Source organism: Oncorhynchus keta, chromosome 6 (assembly GCF_023373465.1).
Source record: "Oncorhynchus keta strain PuntledgeMale-10-30-2019 chromosome 6, Oket_V2, whole genome shotgun sequence".
Classification (NCBI taxonomy): Eukaryota; Metazoa; Chordata; class Actinopteri; order Salmoniformes; family Salmonidae; genus Oncorhynchus; species Oncorhynchus keta.
Genome location: NC_068426.1, coordinates 8,331,891 through 8,347,012, shown reverse-complemented (window position 1 = coordinate 8,347,012; position 15,122 = coordinate 8,331,891). Strand labels below are relative to the sequence as shown.

General features: G+C 41.1%; 1 protein-coding gene across 3 annotated transcripts; it reads right to left on the bottom strand.

Annotated features, from left to right (window-relative positions):
* Nucleotides 1–2,728: 2,728 nt before the first annotated feature.
* On the bottom strand, nucleotides 2,729–8,880 carry LOC118384892 (high mobility group-T protein). 3 transcript variants are annotated; one of them, XM_035771581.2, is made up of 5 exons: nucleotides 8,768–8,880; nucleotides 5,094–5,248; nucleotides 4,528–4,673; nucleotides 4,054–4,228; nucleotides 2,729–3,593 (listed from the first exon to the last, which is right to left on the bottom strand). In XM_035771581.2, the coding sequence occupies exons 1-5, from the start codon at nucleotides 8,859–8,861 to the stop codon at nucleotides 3,450–3,452; spliced, it is 714 nt and encodes a 237-aa protein (XP_035627474.1). In that variant the 5' UTR covers nucleotides 8,862–8,880; the 3' UTR covers nucleotides 2,729–3,449. The 3 variants fall into 3 exon arrangements, with proteins under 3 accessions (XP_035627474.1, XP_035627475.1, XP_035627473.1); XM_035771582.2 differs by lacking the exon at nucleotides 8,768–8,880 and adding an exon at nucleotides 8,462–8,483; XM_035771580.2 differs by lacking the exon at nucleotides 8,768–8,880 and adding an exon at nucleotides 5,409–7,105.
* Nucleotides 8,881–15,122: the final 6,242 nt, after the last annotated feature.

Here is a 15,122-nt window from a genome sequence, read left to right as displayed (position 1 = left end):
TTACACCCCGTTGGTTACTGCATTACACCCTGTTGATTACTGCATTACACCCTGTTGGTTACTGCATTACACCCTGTTGGTTACTGCATTACACCCTGTTGGTTACTACATTACACCCTGTTGATTACTACATTACACCCTGTTGGTTACTGCATTACACCCTGTTGGTTACTGCATTTAAATGGACCCTAGGAAGAGTAGCTGCTGCCTTGGCAGTTACTAATGATCCATAATACATAATACATACAAATTCAAATACAGGGCACTATGGACCCTGGTCAAATACAGGGCACTATGGACCCTGGTCAAATACAGAGCACTATGGGCCCTGGTCAAATACAGGGCACTATGGACCCTGGTCAAATACAGGGCACTATGGACCCTGGTCAAATACAGGGCAATATGGACCCTGGTCAAATACAGGGCACTATGGGCCCTGGTCAAATACAGGGCACTATGGACCCTGGTCAAATACAGGGCACTATGGACCCTGGTCAAATACAGGGCACTATGGACCCTGGTCAAATACAGGGCACTATGGACCCTGGTCAAATACAGGGCACTATGGACCCTGGTCAAATACAGAGCACTATGGACCCTGGTCAAATACAGGGCACTATGGACCCTGGTCAAATACAGGGCACTATGGACCCTGGTCAAATACAGGGCACTATGGACCCTGGTCAAATACAGGGCACTATGGACCCTGGTCAAATACAGGGCACTATGGACCCTGGTCAAATACAGAGCACTATGGACCCTGGTCAAATACAGGGCTCTATGGACCCTGGTCAAATACAGGGCACTATGGACCCTGGTCAAATACAGGGCACTATGGACCCTGGTCAAATACAGGGCACTATGGACCCTGGTCAAATACAGGGCACTATGGACCCTGGTCAAATACAGGGCACTATGGACCCTGGTCAAATACAGGGCACTATGGACCCTGGTCAAATACAGGGCTCTATGGACCCTGGTCAAATACAGGGCACTATGGGCCCTGGTCAAATACAGGGCACTATGGACCCTGGTCAAATACAGGGCACTATGGACTCTGGTCAAATACAGGGCACTATGGACCCTGGTCAAATACAGGGCTCTATGGACCCTGGTCAAATACAGGGCACTATGGACCCTGGTCAAATACAGAGCACTATGGACCCTGGTCAAATACAGGGCACTATGGACCCTGGTCAAATACAGGGCACTATGGACCCTGGTCAAATACAGGGCACTATGGACCCTGGTCAAATACAGGGCACTATGGACCCTGGTCAAATACAGGGCACTATGGACCCTGGTCAAATACAGGGCACTATGGACCCTGGTCAAATACAGGGCACTATGGACGCTGGTCAAATACAGGGCACTATGGACCCTGGTCAAATACAGGGCACTATGGACCCTGGTCAAATACAGGGCACTATGGGCCCTGGTCAAATACAGGGCACTATGGGCCCTGGTCAAATACAGGGCACTATGGACCCTGGTCAAATACAGGGCACTATGGACCCTGGTCAAATACAGGGCACTATGGGCCCTGGTCAAATACAGGGCACTATGGGCCCTGGTCAAATACAGGGCACTATGGACCCTGGTCAAATACAGGGCACTATGGACCCTGGTCAAATACAGGGCACTATGGACCCTGGTCAAATACAGGGCACTATGGACCCTGGTCAAATACAGGGCACTATGGACGCTGGTCAAATACAGGGCACTATGGACCCTGGTCAAATACAGGGCACTATGGACCCTGGTCAAATACAGGGCACTATGGGCCCTGGTCAAATACAGGGCAGTAAAAGGAAATAGGTCTCTTCTCTTGTTTTAGGTCCAACTGACTAGTCTACACCACAGCAACTAGACAGGGGCACTGCAGGCTTCCTAGACACAGGAGACACTAGTCAAACATAATGTGTGCGTAAGCTTCTGTAAAGCACTATTCCCAAGCGTGCCTACGACACTCTTGAGCCATGATTACTCCCAGATTTGACACTCTTCGTCACGTTCACGTGCTCGACAGAACTAGGAAACTCTTGAAATGTCCAACTTGCTAACTATTTGCAATTGTACACGTGACGCATTCAACCACTTACCAAGTCGTAAATGTCAAGAGTTCCCGACTGGCACGTGAACACGGCATCACAGCTATGATTAATTCCCAGACAGGACAACCCATAAGGACCATTCATGACTGAATGTATTATTGTCTGGCTGTCAATTAGACACTTGTGTTGACATAGCAGTGAAGATGACATTCCTCCTGGGAGGAACCCTGTGGATAATATAGTCAATACAGAATCAGTTGACCCTACATCAGACGAGTTCATTCAGTAAAGCCTCCATCCTGAGAGAGATGGAATCTCCTTTCTCATATATTTACCCTCTGATATTTTTCCACTGTGTGAGAGTGTGAGAAAGAGAGAGTGTGTGTGTGTGTGACATAGCAGTGAAGATGACATTCCTCCTGGGAGGAACCCTGTGGATAATATAGTCAATACAGAATCAGTTGACCCTACATCAGACGAGTTCATTGATGAGCTATAGCTGCATTGGCTTGAGTTACGACTTCCATCCTCGCCCATTCTATTCAAACGTCCGTACGACAAAACCAAAGGCCGGAAAAAAACAGGAACAGTATGATTTGTATATATTAACCATGATAATCATCTAGTGGTGCTCCATCTACAAGAAAACATTTAATAATAATTAAAAATATATATATATTAAAAAAAATGTTTATTGATGTCAGAAGCAATTCAGAATCAACCAAAACAGATGTAATCCTTTGTTGTTGTCGTTGTAATTACAGTGGTATTCAAACAGTACAGTAAAATAACCTTGATAATACGGTATCTAAAAGAAGAGAACAAATACACCGGCCATTGAAAACAGAACTTCTAGGACCCCCACGTATAAACTAGGTAGTGTGCTGCTGTGCATTGCTACATCGGGAAAATAGACCCATCGGTTTCCCCAGACAATTTTTTTTGTGTGTTTTTTTTAAATTTTTTACAACCGCTTTAAAACTGTACCAGGTAAAGTATGCGTACCAAATGGCAACCCTTTCCCTATATAGTACACTACTTTTGACCAGAGTCTCATAGTGAACTAAATAGGGAATAGGGTTTCATTTGGGATGCAGCCCAGGGATAAGTGGTATAAATAGTACCTACCACTGGAAGAGAAGAACACTAGACAAACACAAATGACACTGTTGTAGAAAAGGAGAAAAAAAACTGTACAGCTTAAAAACGATTCTTATACACAGCGGTTACGATTTTGTTTTGTGTTTTTTTTTGGTACAGGTTTTTTGTGTCTTTTTTTCATTTTTTTTTTTAAAATGTTGTTTTGTTTTCAGTAAGTGTTGTGTGTACAAGAGGGGGGGGAGTTAAATGCTTTATAAACAAGACATTGTAAGTGCTATACGTAACAACGGTAATCTACTCGTCATCCTCATCATCGTCATCATCGTCATCCTCATCATCGTCGTCGTCATCATCGTCGTCGTCGTCCTTGGCGGGTGCGGCGGCCTTCGCTGGCATGCTGACCGGCACCTTACCCTTGTTGCGGTACGCAGTGATGTCCTGAGAATAAGGAGAGATTTTGTGAATGACACGTGGCTAGTGTTTCAGATGACTGGGGTTTAATCATTACTCCAAACAGTTGCAAAATGTTCCAATTTTAGAACAAAAACTTGTATTTCTATTGGACAGGATCAGCATACGGAGGGAGGGACTTACCTGATTCTGGCCAATAGAAATGCTAGTTTACGTTGCAAAAACAATTACACCCCTGGTGTTAGTAATAGATATTTTCGACTGTTAACATCAAGGTGTTTCTAATCAAACTGTAGAATTTATTGTCGGTTACTTGGGGCCCGAACCCCATGTTGAAATCCACAAGTCGAACTTGAATTGTCACACTATTGACATGAACTACGAGAAAGTCCAAATTAGACACAGCCCTCAGTATACACCCGTCTGACTGCACTGTGTTACAGGTCCTCCAAATTGACGAAGGAACAAAAAAGGGTTGTTTGTTTACCTTCTCGTACTTCTCCTTCAGCTTGGAAGCCTTCTTCTCATAGGGTACCTTGTCCTCCGCTGTTAGGTTGTTCCACTTCTCTCCCAGCTTCTTGGCCACATCACCGATAGACAGGCCCGGGGTCTCCCCCTTCACCTGGGGTCTGAAGTCAGCGCAGAAGATGAAGAACGCAGACCTGGAGGATGGGAGAGACGGCGGTGGAAGAAAGGAAAGAGAATTCTTACTAATGTTGTTTGGATATCATGAATTGATTGTTGTTGCCAAAACATGGGACACCCTGATTTTAATTGTGGTGTTAAATGGGTGCATTAAATGCAGTAGTTGTTTTATTCAAATGTAATCCAATTCAAATCACGTTTATTGTTCATTATTTTATTAAAGTAATTATTTCATTAATTTACTTTAGACATGCTTCTCTGAGACATGAGCCATGGGGGGGGAGATGACTGTCTTTTTCTGTCAGGCAGTACTCACGATGGTCTCTTGGGGGCGTTGGGGTCCTTGAACCTCTTCTTCTTCTCTCCCTTGGGAGGAATGTAGCTCCTCATCTCCCTCTCATATCGCACCTTGTCCAGTTTGGCCAGATCCTCAAACTTCCCCTTCTCCTTGGCGGACATGGTCTTGAGAGAAGAACAACAACACGAAGAAGGTATTTAAGTACACGTAGTAAACACTGGTGGTAAGATGCCAATAGTGAAGCGTGTGTTTTGTGTCAGTTAGGGGCAACACACAGTGGTAGAGGAAGACAACGTTTACAAGAGAATGATACACAAGGGGTGGCAAATAAGTATGGAACAACTTAGCTGTGATACCATTCATGTGAAACTAAGTTGTACCAAAGACAACTATCAAGGGATTGATAGTGGTACAGGACAGTTTCAACTAAAGGGGCTGGCTCCCAAAACGGCACTATATTCCCTATTTAGTGCATTACTTTTGACCAGGGCCCATGCGGGGTGCTGGTCAAAAGCAGTGTACTAAATTGGGAATAATTCAAAAGGGTGCCAATCAATCACAGCTGAGATGTGTTCCATACTTACCTTCCATCTCTCAGAGCACTTCTTGGAGAACTCTGAGAAGTTGACGGAAGCTTCTGGGTGTTTCTTCTTGTGCTCCTCCCGACAGGTCTGGACAAAGTAGGCATAGGAGGACATCTTGCCCCTCGGCTTCCTTGGATCTTTCCCCATCTCAATATCTAAAAAGGAGATGTTTTAGAAATTAGCAAAACAGGCAAAGAAAAAGTTAACAACGTTAAATATTATAAACATTGTAGGTCATTTTATTCAGTATTTTTTGACAGAAAAACTATTTACTGCCATATATATATATATATATTTTTTTTTTTAAAGTGTCACCTAAATGCTTTTCTGCAAACTCTGCACGTGATTGGAGATCGCTGTTTGCTTTCTGTAATGTTCTCCTTCTTTCCGATCGGCCATACCGGCTACATTTGGCGAATGATCGAGCTATAGTTGATTCATGGACATTTTCTCCCATCTCAGCCATGGAACTCTGCAGCTCTTTCAACGAGGCAGTTGGCCTCATGGTGAGTTCCAGAGCAAGAATCCTTTTCGCCCAACTGCTTATTTTGGAAGGCCGTCCTGATCTGGGCAGAGTCTCAGTGGTGCCATACACCTTCCACTTCTTAATGATTGACCTGACTGTACCCAATGGGATACTCAATGTATGGGAAATTTTCTTATAACCTTCCCCTAATCTGTGCCGATCTACAACTTTATCCCTGAACTCTTCTGAAAGCTCTTTGCGCCTCATGGTTTAAATTGACTACCTGACTAAGGGCCCTCACAGACCCAGGTGTATATTACACACAGCTGGAACCCCTTTCTCAACTTATTACAAATATTTGTTGTAACTGAGTTAATTAGATTTGCTTTGATAAATGGGTTGAAGACATTAAATAATATAGTATTGGTTATTGATTTTGATTATTCATTTTCTAATCATTTGGATCCCCCTACCAGCCTGCACTAAAGACGGTTTCCTTCCCTCACTCTTGGCATCAGAACTGTAAACGCAGCCCTCTGCGAATAAACACCTCTGGTTCGTTCGTTCTGTCTGCTTGACGATACGTTTGTGGAAAACAAACCCTTTTCTAGAGTGTTTGTCACAGGGACAGTGCCCTTTGCCGAAAACGCATCCGTTATTTTTACTGGTCAAAAATCATGAGAAATGTAACTTTTTAATACAATTTAATTAAAACTATTTTCATGCATTTTTGTTGACTTAAATTAGTCACAGTTGATATTTTTTATTTAATGCAGAATGCTTGTCATTCGATTATTTGAATTTTAGCTACAGAACGTTACAGAAGTTCTCAGTCTAGATAAAAATGCGTGCAACATTGGATACTATTCTGTATATGTATGCAAATATTTGAAATGTTTCACGCACTAAAGCGGAAAGAAAATGAGAAATACGTATCGCCACGTTTCTGATTAATTCGTGTATAATGTTAAAATTATAGTGCATTTAAGTCTACAGAAATATATTCCTCAGAAAAACAAACTCCGAAAAATCGAGAAAAATACCATAAAACCCACAAAATAACGTTAAAAGATGCTTCCCTTTCACTCTAAACTCGATTTGGCAACGTTTGAAAAAAAATCATAAAAATTGGGAAAAAATCCCTAATATTTCCTATTGTATATTACTGGTAGCTATACAGTACATCTGTGTTGTAACAAAGCAATGCCTTTCTATCTGCCGAGTGAAGTAGTAATGGCGCATAGGCTTCTCGTTGAGGAAAAGGAGGTCAACAACGACGGCAATATTTCTTCTTCCATTTTGTAAGAATGCCTTCTTCGTGAAAGAAAGTCGCCCTGAAATGTCTCGACCCGCATTCCCGGTCGCTTTATTAATCGACAAACATGTTGACAAAGCCCGCGAGCATGACAATACTTTTCCCCGGTAGATTCCTATTGCATTAGCCGCCGTTTATAGCAATACACTGGGTCTGTGCTATGCCTATGTGCGGGCTGTGTTGAGTTAGTTTCCTATTAGCTCGGAATGGCCGCTTGTCTTCATCCACTAACATGGAGAATATGGCTCCTTCTCTTTGTGTCAATGCACAGCCATTACACGGTTTACACTAGATACCACAGCCACAAAATCAAAAATTGTCAATCGTAAAATTAGTGAAAACAAAAATGCGCTTTTTGGTCTTAATGGAAGGTCATTGTTAGGCATAAGGTTATCAGTGTGGTTATGGTTAGGTTTAAGATAATACTTTAAGAAGATAAATTGTAGAAATAGGCGGGGTTTAGGACTTTTTGGCTATGGTAACTAGTGACGACCCCATTACACAGATAGAACAATGAACCAGATGTTTCACCGGATGTACAAATCCAGCAAGCAATTCCACTCGCCACCAAATATGGTGATGAGAGGAAGCCTAGTGACCGGCAGTGGGAGAAGATGGAGTGAGATGGATTTGTCCAACATTCTGCACATTTTCTAATCAATGAAACATTTGATCTCAATAAAGTATTTTGTTCCCATTACTAGAATATGTAAAGAACAGATTGGACTATGTTTTATAGACTTTACCCGTTGCTGAGTTTCATAAAATTGCGTTGTTTAGAACGACTTCATGGGCGAATGGAGTTATTGCACACGCGCACTTCATAGTAGGCGTTCTCTAACGGAAATATGCAAATAAATGCTACAACGTGCCAATGGGATCTTGCTAACTTGTGCTTTGCTCTGCCCACCTCCTTGCTTGTTCTGCCCACTATGATTCATTTGCTCCCATTGGAAACAACAGGCTGTGGTTTATCTTGGGTTAGTTAAATCTTTGCCCATTACATTGCATACAGTAGAGGGCAGCGCAACCACGGGTACCCACCTTATTTCAATCTGTGATTTCAACCCTTTAATCTCGACGGAAAAATAAAAAAATACTGTCGTTGGAACAAGGACAGATGGGACTTTAATTTCCAATCGTTAGATTGTGCAGTTTTATACGTGTTTGGTGAGAAATCACGGTTGGAAAAAGTTGAAGTGAACTGCGCTTGTATGGCTGTCTGCATGTTTTCCTATGCGAGAACAGTCAGCCATTACAGTAAAGCGCAGATTCCTGAGGTAATTTTTTTCACTCTTTTATGAGGCGATTGGTGAAAAATAACTATTAACAGCTTTTTTTCCCCCCCACAATGTTTTCTATATTTTTATTTTCGATTTTCCCACGATTTCATCTTCGCATGAGAGGCATCACAGCCTCGTAACACTGCAATGGCTAGCTTATGGGCTGGAGCTCATACCATGAACCGTGTCTTCCACCATGGACATGTTTGTGCGCTAATATTACATAGCCAGCTGTCCGCTGGACATTACTTGATTTTTAATTCGATAAATAAACCACATTTTATCATAACAATGCAACACTTACCTGACATGAATTAATACAATAATTTGCATTCAAGGAAATCCACGTTTGTATTGAAATTCCACCGATTAATTTTGCTTTCTCCTTTTTTCCAACGAGCGGCTAATGTGTGCTTACTGTACAGTAAGTAACGTTAGCTGGCTAAATTTCTTTTTTTTTTTTTTTTACGTTCGCTTCGAATGAAACATCACAAAATTGTTTCCAACCTAACATTCAAACGTGGTCAATACATTTCTGAGGTATTTCTGTATTTTCTTATCACTTTCATCCTTACCGAGACTTAACATTTTTTTCGTGCCTGATACTTACCAAAGCGGCTGCCGCTGTATCTCAATGCACTGCAATGGCTGTATGTGGAATTACCAGCGATACGCAGTGTCTTCAGTCTTAGCTTCTGTAACATTACTGTCGATGGTGCTCGTCCCCCATTGGCCACCGCCAAGTGTATCGCACGTCTGATTGGATATAACTTTTTCATTGCCCTAATATCAGACGATGCGCCATTGGCTATTTTTTTGAGAAACGTCACCGGAGTTTTCAGTGGCGCGGTGATACGAAACATGTTGCTGGTGCTGAGCTTGGGGCGCGCAGCTCGCTCGATAGTGTAGTAGTGTGTTTGCTATAGAATTGAGTTATGTGTTTTGAACACAGTGTAGCAAATGAATGGGGCAACGTGGAGCCTTCTAGTGAGCTACAGAGAGGTAAAAGTGAACGCGATACGGGTGTTGGTGAGCGTTTACCCCGATCATCAATCACAACCATTGACTATTCACACCACCCAATGTTAACTTTATTAGCAAATTATGACGTTGTTCATTTAAGATTAGGATGGTGGGTTTTAAATAGGAATACAAGAAAAGTGTTTGAGCGACCTCTTGATAGGTTGATATGTAATGTGGAAGGAATTTTAGATAATTTGGCATTTGTTTTTGACCCAATCAATAGGCTATAGGCTACACACAAGATACACTGCTATCAATGCAGGTGTATCAATGACTGTCTAATTGTTTAGCCTACTTAAGCCGCCATCGCGCTGCTTTTCGATACGAGATGGCGTTTACTGTGTTAATAGTGATTGTTTAAGATACATACAATAGTATTTATTCGCATAGGTTAATTTAATGCACATGGGGTATATTGCTATCAGTGGGCGCACCACAAACATAACAACCTGTTTCATGTGCGCTCTTCTGGCTACATGAAGCGGTGAGACGCGCAACAGGCTACAGCTCTGACTCGAACCGTTACTTTGTACCGTTATTTTTCTGCTATTGTAACTGTACGTTTTGTTACAATGTAGCTAAAGGCCAAACCTTTTGAATACATTTATTAGGATACAAGCAAGAGCATCGCGGGAGACCTACTAAAATATCTTTGATGTCAACGCGCTTACAGTCGCCTATGCGTGTATGTTGCAACCCAATGTTCCAATTATCACATGCGCTCGCGCTCCTATGAATAGAACTGTATTGAATGCCACAGCCCATGGGGTATTCCAATCTTAATTAACCTACGAGGTCCAGAGCCTGCTGCTTTTCTGTTATATATGATAATTATTTGTACACAACTGGTGTCCCAGGTCTAAATCAGTCTCTGATAAGAGGGAACAATGAAGAAATTGTGTGGAACTGGCTTCGAGGTACATTTATTAGGTACATTCTATTACAATAAGATCAATCCATGGATTGATTGAAGAGACCAATAATGTGTCATCGATAATGATGCTGGTGATGATGATAAAATCATGGTGGTGGTGATGATCTTTGATGCTCAATGATGATGGTAGTGATGATGATTATAGTGATGATAATGATGGTGGGGATGATGAAGTTAATGATAGTGATAATGTTGATGGTGGTGATTATGATGTAATGATGATGATAATGGTGATGCTGGTGATCATGATGGTGATGATGATGTTGGTGATGATGATGATGATGATGATGATGATGATGATGGTGATGATGATGTTGGTGATGGTGGTGATGAGGATGATGGTGATTATGATGATGATGCTGATGATAATGATGGTGATGATGATGAGGAGGATGCTGGTGATGAAGATGGTAGTGATGATGATGCTGATGGTAATGGTGGGGGTGATGATGATGGTGGTGGTGATGATGGGGATGATGATGATGATGGTGCTGGTGATGCTGAAGGTGTTGATGATGCTGTTTGATGGTGATCATGATGGTGATGATAATGATGATGTTGATGATGATTTGATGACATGATGGTGATGATGGTGGTGGGGGTGATGACTGGTGGTCTGATGATGCTTAAGGTGATGATGATGCTGTTTGAAATGATGGTGCTGGTGGTGATGATGGTGATGATGATGATGGTGGTGGTGATGATGATGATGATGATGATGATGATGATGATGATGATGATGATGATGATGATGATGGTGATGATGATGGTGGTGGTGGTGATGATGATGATGATGATGATGATGATGATTATGATGATGATGATGATGATGATGATGATGATGATGATGATGATGATGATGATGATGATGATGATGTGACGATGGTGGTGGTGATGATAATGATGTGATGATGTATGATGGTGATGATGGTGATGATGCTGGTGGTGATGATAATGATGTGATGATGTATGATGTATGATGGTGATGATGGTGATGATGGTGATGATGATGGTGATGATCATGATGGTGATGATGATGGTGATGATGGTGGTGATGATGATGGTAGTGATCATGATGATGCTGGTGGTGATGATAATGATGTGATGATGGTGATGATGATGGTGATGATGATGGTGATGATGATGGTGATGATGATGGTGATGGATGGTGATGATGATGGTGATGATGGTGGTGATGATGGTGGTGATGATCATGATGGTGATGATGGTGGTGGTGGTGATGTAATTATGGTTGTGAGGAGGATGAAGCTTTCCTTTCACATTCTGATATTAATTTGCTGTTTGTTAGCCACATTTGTTGGCATCATTATCATCATCTTAAACTCAACCATCCTTGATGTATATTTCTACAATCAATTTCTATGTACCAGGGCCTGTATGCATACTCTGTTGCCTGCTGTTATGTCAAGCGTCTCCATTTTCTTTCGAGGTTACATTGATACCCTTAGACCTACAGAACAATCGAAGGGTGGCACCAATCAGAATTTGCCATAGGAATACATTCTAGCAGAGTGCAATTAAAAATGGAGGGAGGGGATATGTTCGCCCAATAGGAACAATTGAGGGGAGGGACCTAATAGACTTATTTGACATATAAGAATAAATACAGTCCAGTTTTTTTTTCTTTAACAAAGGAACACAAATTAGGGGGAGGGGCAATTCCACCGCTCATATCTACGAGTAGGATTCAGGGAGCAGAAACTGATCCCAGATCTGTACCTAAGGGCAACTTTTATCCAGAGCCCCACTTGTCTCTGTCTGGCTATTATACTGTCATCTGTCCCATGTAGCAGCAGTAGCAGCAGCACCGGTAGTATAATGACAGAAAGCCAGCCAGCCTGTCCATGAAGCACAGGGAGGAAAGGAGAGAAGAGGAGAGGAAAGGAGAGGAGAGGAACGGAGATGAGAAGATGGGAGAAGGAGAGGTGAAGATGGGAGAAGAGAGACAAGGAAAGGAGAGGTGAAGATGGGAGAAGAGAAGCAAGGAAAGCAGAGTAGGGGGATAAGACAGCCCACCACCAGTGTATTTATGCATTCTATTGAGGCCTCTCTGGGGGAAAAAAAATATGCAAATTCATTTGTCATCAGGAGGACAGCAGCGGTGCATACAGGAGGGGCTGAAAGAAGGGGTGTCAGAGTGTGTATGTGCCTGAGTGCATGCGTCCATGTGCAGGGGGGAGACAGGAATAGGGGGTGGGGTGGTGGAAAGGGGGACAGGAGAAGGGGAACAGAGGAAGGGGAACAGGAGAAGGGGGGACAGGAGAAGGGGGATGGTGTGACAGGGGAAGGGAGGACAGGGGAAGGGGGTACAGGGGAAAGGGGGACAGGAGAAGGGGAACAGGGGAAGGGAGAAAAAGGGGAGGAGGGGATTTTTTTGAGGGGGGGCGGGGGGCAGGAGCACTGAGATATACATGAAAGGGGGATTGTTTTTCAGAGATTTGTAGTACCTACCCCACCTCCCGCCCTCTCACCTCTGTACACTGAGAACTCCCATACCCCAAAGAACCCCCCTCTCCATTTCATGTTTCTCCTTCTAGAAATTAAAATCAAAAAGAGATGCTGAAGGTGATGTGGATAACAAAAGATGACATACTGTAGTTGCATTAGTACAGCAATTATTATTAGTAGTATTCATATTAGTACAGCAATTATTATTAGTAGTATTCATATTAGTACAGCAATTATTAGTAGTAGTATTCATATTAGTACAGCAATTATTATTAGTAGTATTCATATTAGTACAGAAATTATTGGTAGCAGTAATATTAGTACAGCAATTATTAGTATTAGTATTCATATTAGTACAGCAATTATTAGTATCAGTTTTCATATTAGTACATCAAATATTAGTATCAGTTTTCATATTAGTACAGCAATTATTAGTAGTACTTTTCATATTAGTACAGCAATTATTAGTAGTAGTATTCATATTAGTACAGCAATTATTAGTATCAATATTCATATTAGTACAGCAATTATTAGTGTCAGTATTCATATTAGTACAGCAATTATTATTATTAGTATTCATATTAGTACATCAATTATTATTATTAGTATTCATATTAGTACATCTATTATTATTAGTTTTCATATTAGTTCAGCAATTATTAGTATAGCAGTTATTAGTATCAGTATTCATATTAGTACAGCAATTATTAGTAGTAGTATTCATATTAGTACAGCAATTATTATTAGTAGTGTTCATATTAGTACAGCAATTATTATTAGTAGTATTCATATTAGTACATAAATTATTAGTATCAGTTTTCATATTAGTACAGAAATGATAAGTATCAGTAATATTAGTATAGCAGTTATTAGTATCAGTATTCATATTAGTACAGCAATTATTATTAGTAGTATTCATATTAGTACAGAAATTATTAGTATCAATATTCATATTAGTACAGCAATTATTATTAGTAGTGTCATATTAGTACAGCAATTATTATTAGTAGTATTCATATTAGTACAGAAATTATTAGTATCAGTTTTCATATTAGTACAGAAATGATAAGTATCAGTAATATTAGTATAGCAGTTATTAGTATCAGTATTCATATTAGTACAGCAATTATTATTAGTAGTATTCATATTAGTACAGCAATTATTATTAGTAGTATTCATATTAGTACAGCAATTATTAGTATCCGTTTTCATATTAGTACAACAATTATTAGTATCAGTAATATTAGTACAGCAATTATTATTAGTAGTATTCATATTAGTACAGCAATTATTCACATTATGATGACCATGTAATCTTATATTATTATCAAATCTATTAAATAGATTGGACCTGTACTCCACAATGTCTGCTGTGTGTTGCAGGCAACTGTGCTGAATCTGCTGTTCTTCTTGATTTCAATCAAAATGTACCAGTCTCATAGAGGTAGATAGAGGACTCATCCTTGTGTCTGTGACAGATTTATTATTATTATTATTAGTTTTATTTATTTCACCTTTATTTAACCAGGTAGGCTAGTTGAGAACAAGTTCTCATTTACAACTGCGACCTGACCAAGATAAAGCACAGCAGTTCGACACATACAACAACACAGAGTTACACATGGAATAAACAAACATACAGTCAATAATACAGTAGAAAAAAGAAAAGTCTATATACAGTGAGTGCAAATGAGGTAAGATAAGGGCGGGAAGGCAATAAATAGGCCATGGTGGCGAAGTAATTACAATATAGCAATTAAACACTGGAATGGTAGACGAATGTACAAGTAGAGATACTGGGGTGCAAAGGAGCAAGATAAATAAATAAATACAGTATGGGGAGGATGTAGTTGGATGGGCTGTTTACAGATGGGCTATGTACAGGTGCAGTGATCTGTGAGCTGCTCTGACAGCTGGTGCTTAAAGTTGGAGAGGGAGATACGAGTCTCCAGCGCCAGTGATTTTTGCAGTTCGTTCCAGTCATTGGCAGCAGAGAACTGGAAGGAAAGGCGGACAAATGATGAATTAGCTTTGGGGGTGACCAGTGAGATATACCTGCTGGAGCGTGTGCTACGGGTGGGTGCTGCTATGGTGACCAGTGAGCTGAGATAAGGCGGAGCTTTACCTAGCAAAGACTTATAGATGACCTGGGGCCAGTGGGTTTGGCGACGAGAATGAAGCGAGGGCCAGCCAACGAGAGCATACAGGTCGCAGTGGTGTGTAGTATATGGGGCTTTGGTGACAAAATTATGGTACTGTGATAGACTACATCTAATATGTTGAGTTGAGTGTTGGAGGCTATTTCATAGATGACATCGCCGAAGTCGAGGATCGGTAGGATGGTCAGTTTTACGAGGGTATGTTGGTCAGCATGAGTGAAGGTTGCTTTGTTGCGAAATAGGAAGCCGATTTTAGATTTAATTTTGGATTGGAGATGCTTAATGTCTGGAAGGAGAGTTTACAATCTAGCCAATGGGCAGTACCATTGAGACAATCCGTTCTGAAGTAATCCATTTCCTTTTTCACGATTGTCTGATCC

Excerpts from the sequence above, each read along its gene's own strand:
- LOC118384892 (XM_035771580.2), bottom strand. The coding sequence starts at position 5,826 with ATGAGGCGCAAAGAGCTTTCAGAAGAGTTCAGGGATAAAGTTGTAGAT. Across the intron at positions 4,229-4,527 it reads AACGCCCCCAAGAGACCATC|GTCTGCGTTCTTCATCTTCT; the intron begins GTGAGTACTGCC and ends CCCATCCTCCAG. Across the intron at positions 3,594-4,053 it reads TGAAGGAGAAGTACGAGAAG|GACATCACTGCGTACCGCAA; the intron begins GTAAACAAACAA and ends CCTTATTCTCAG.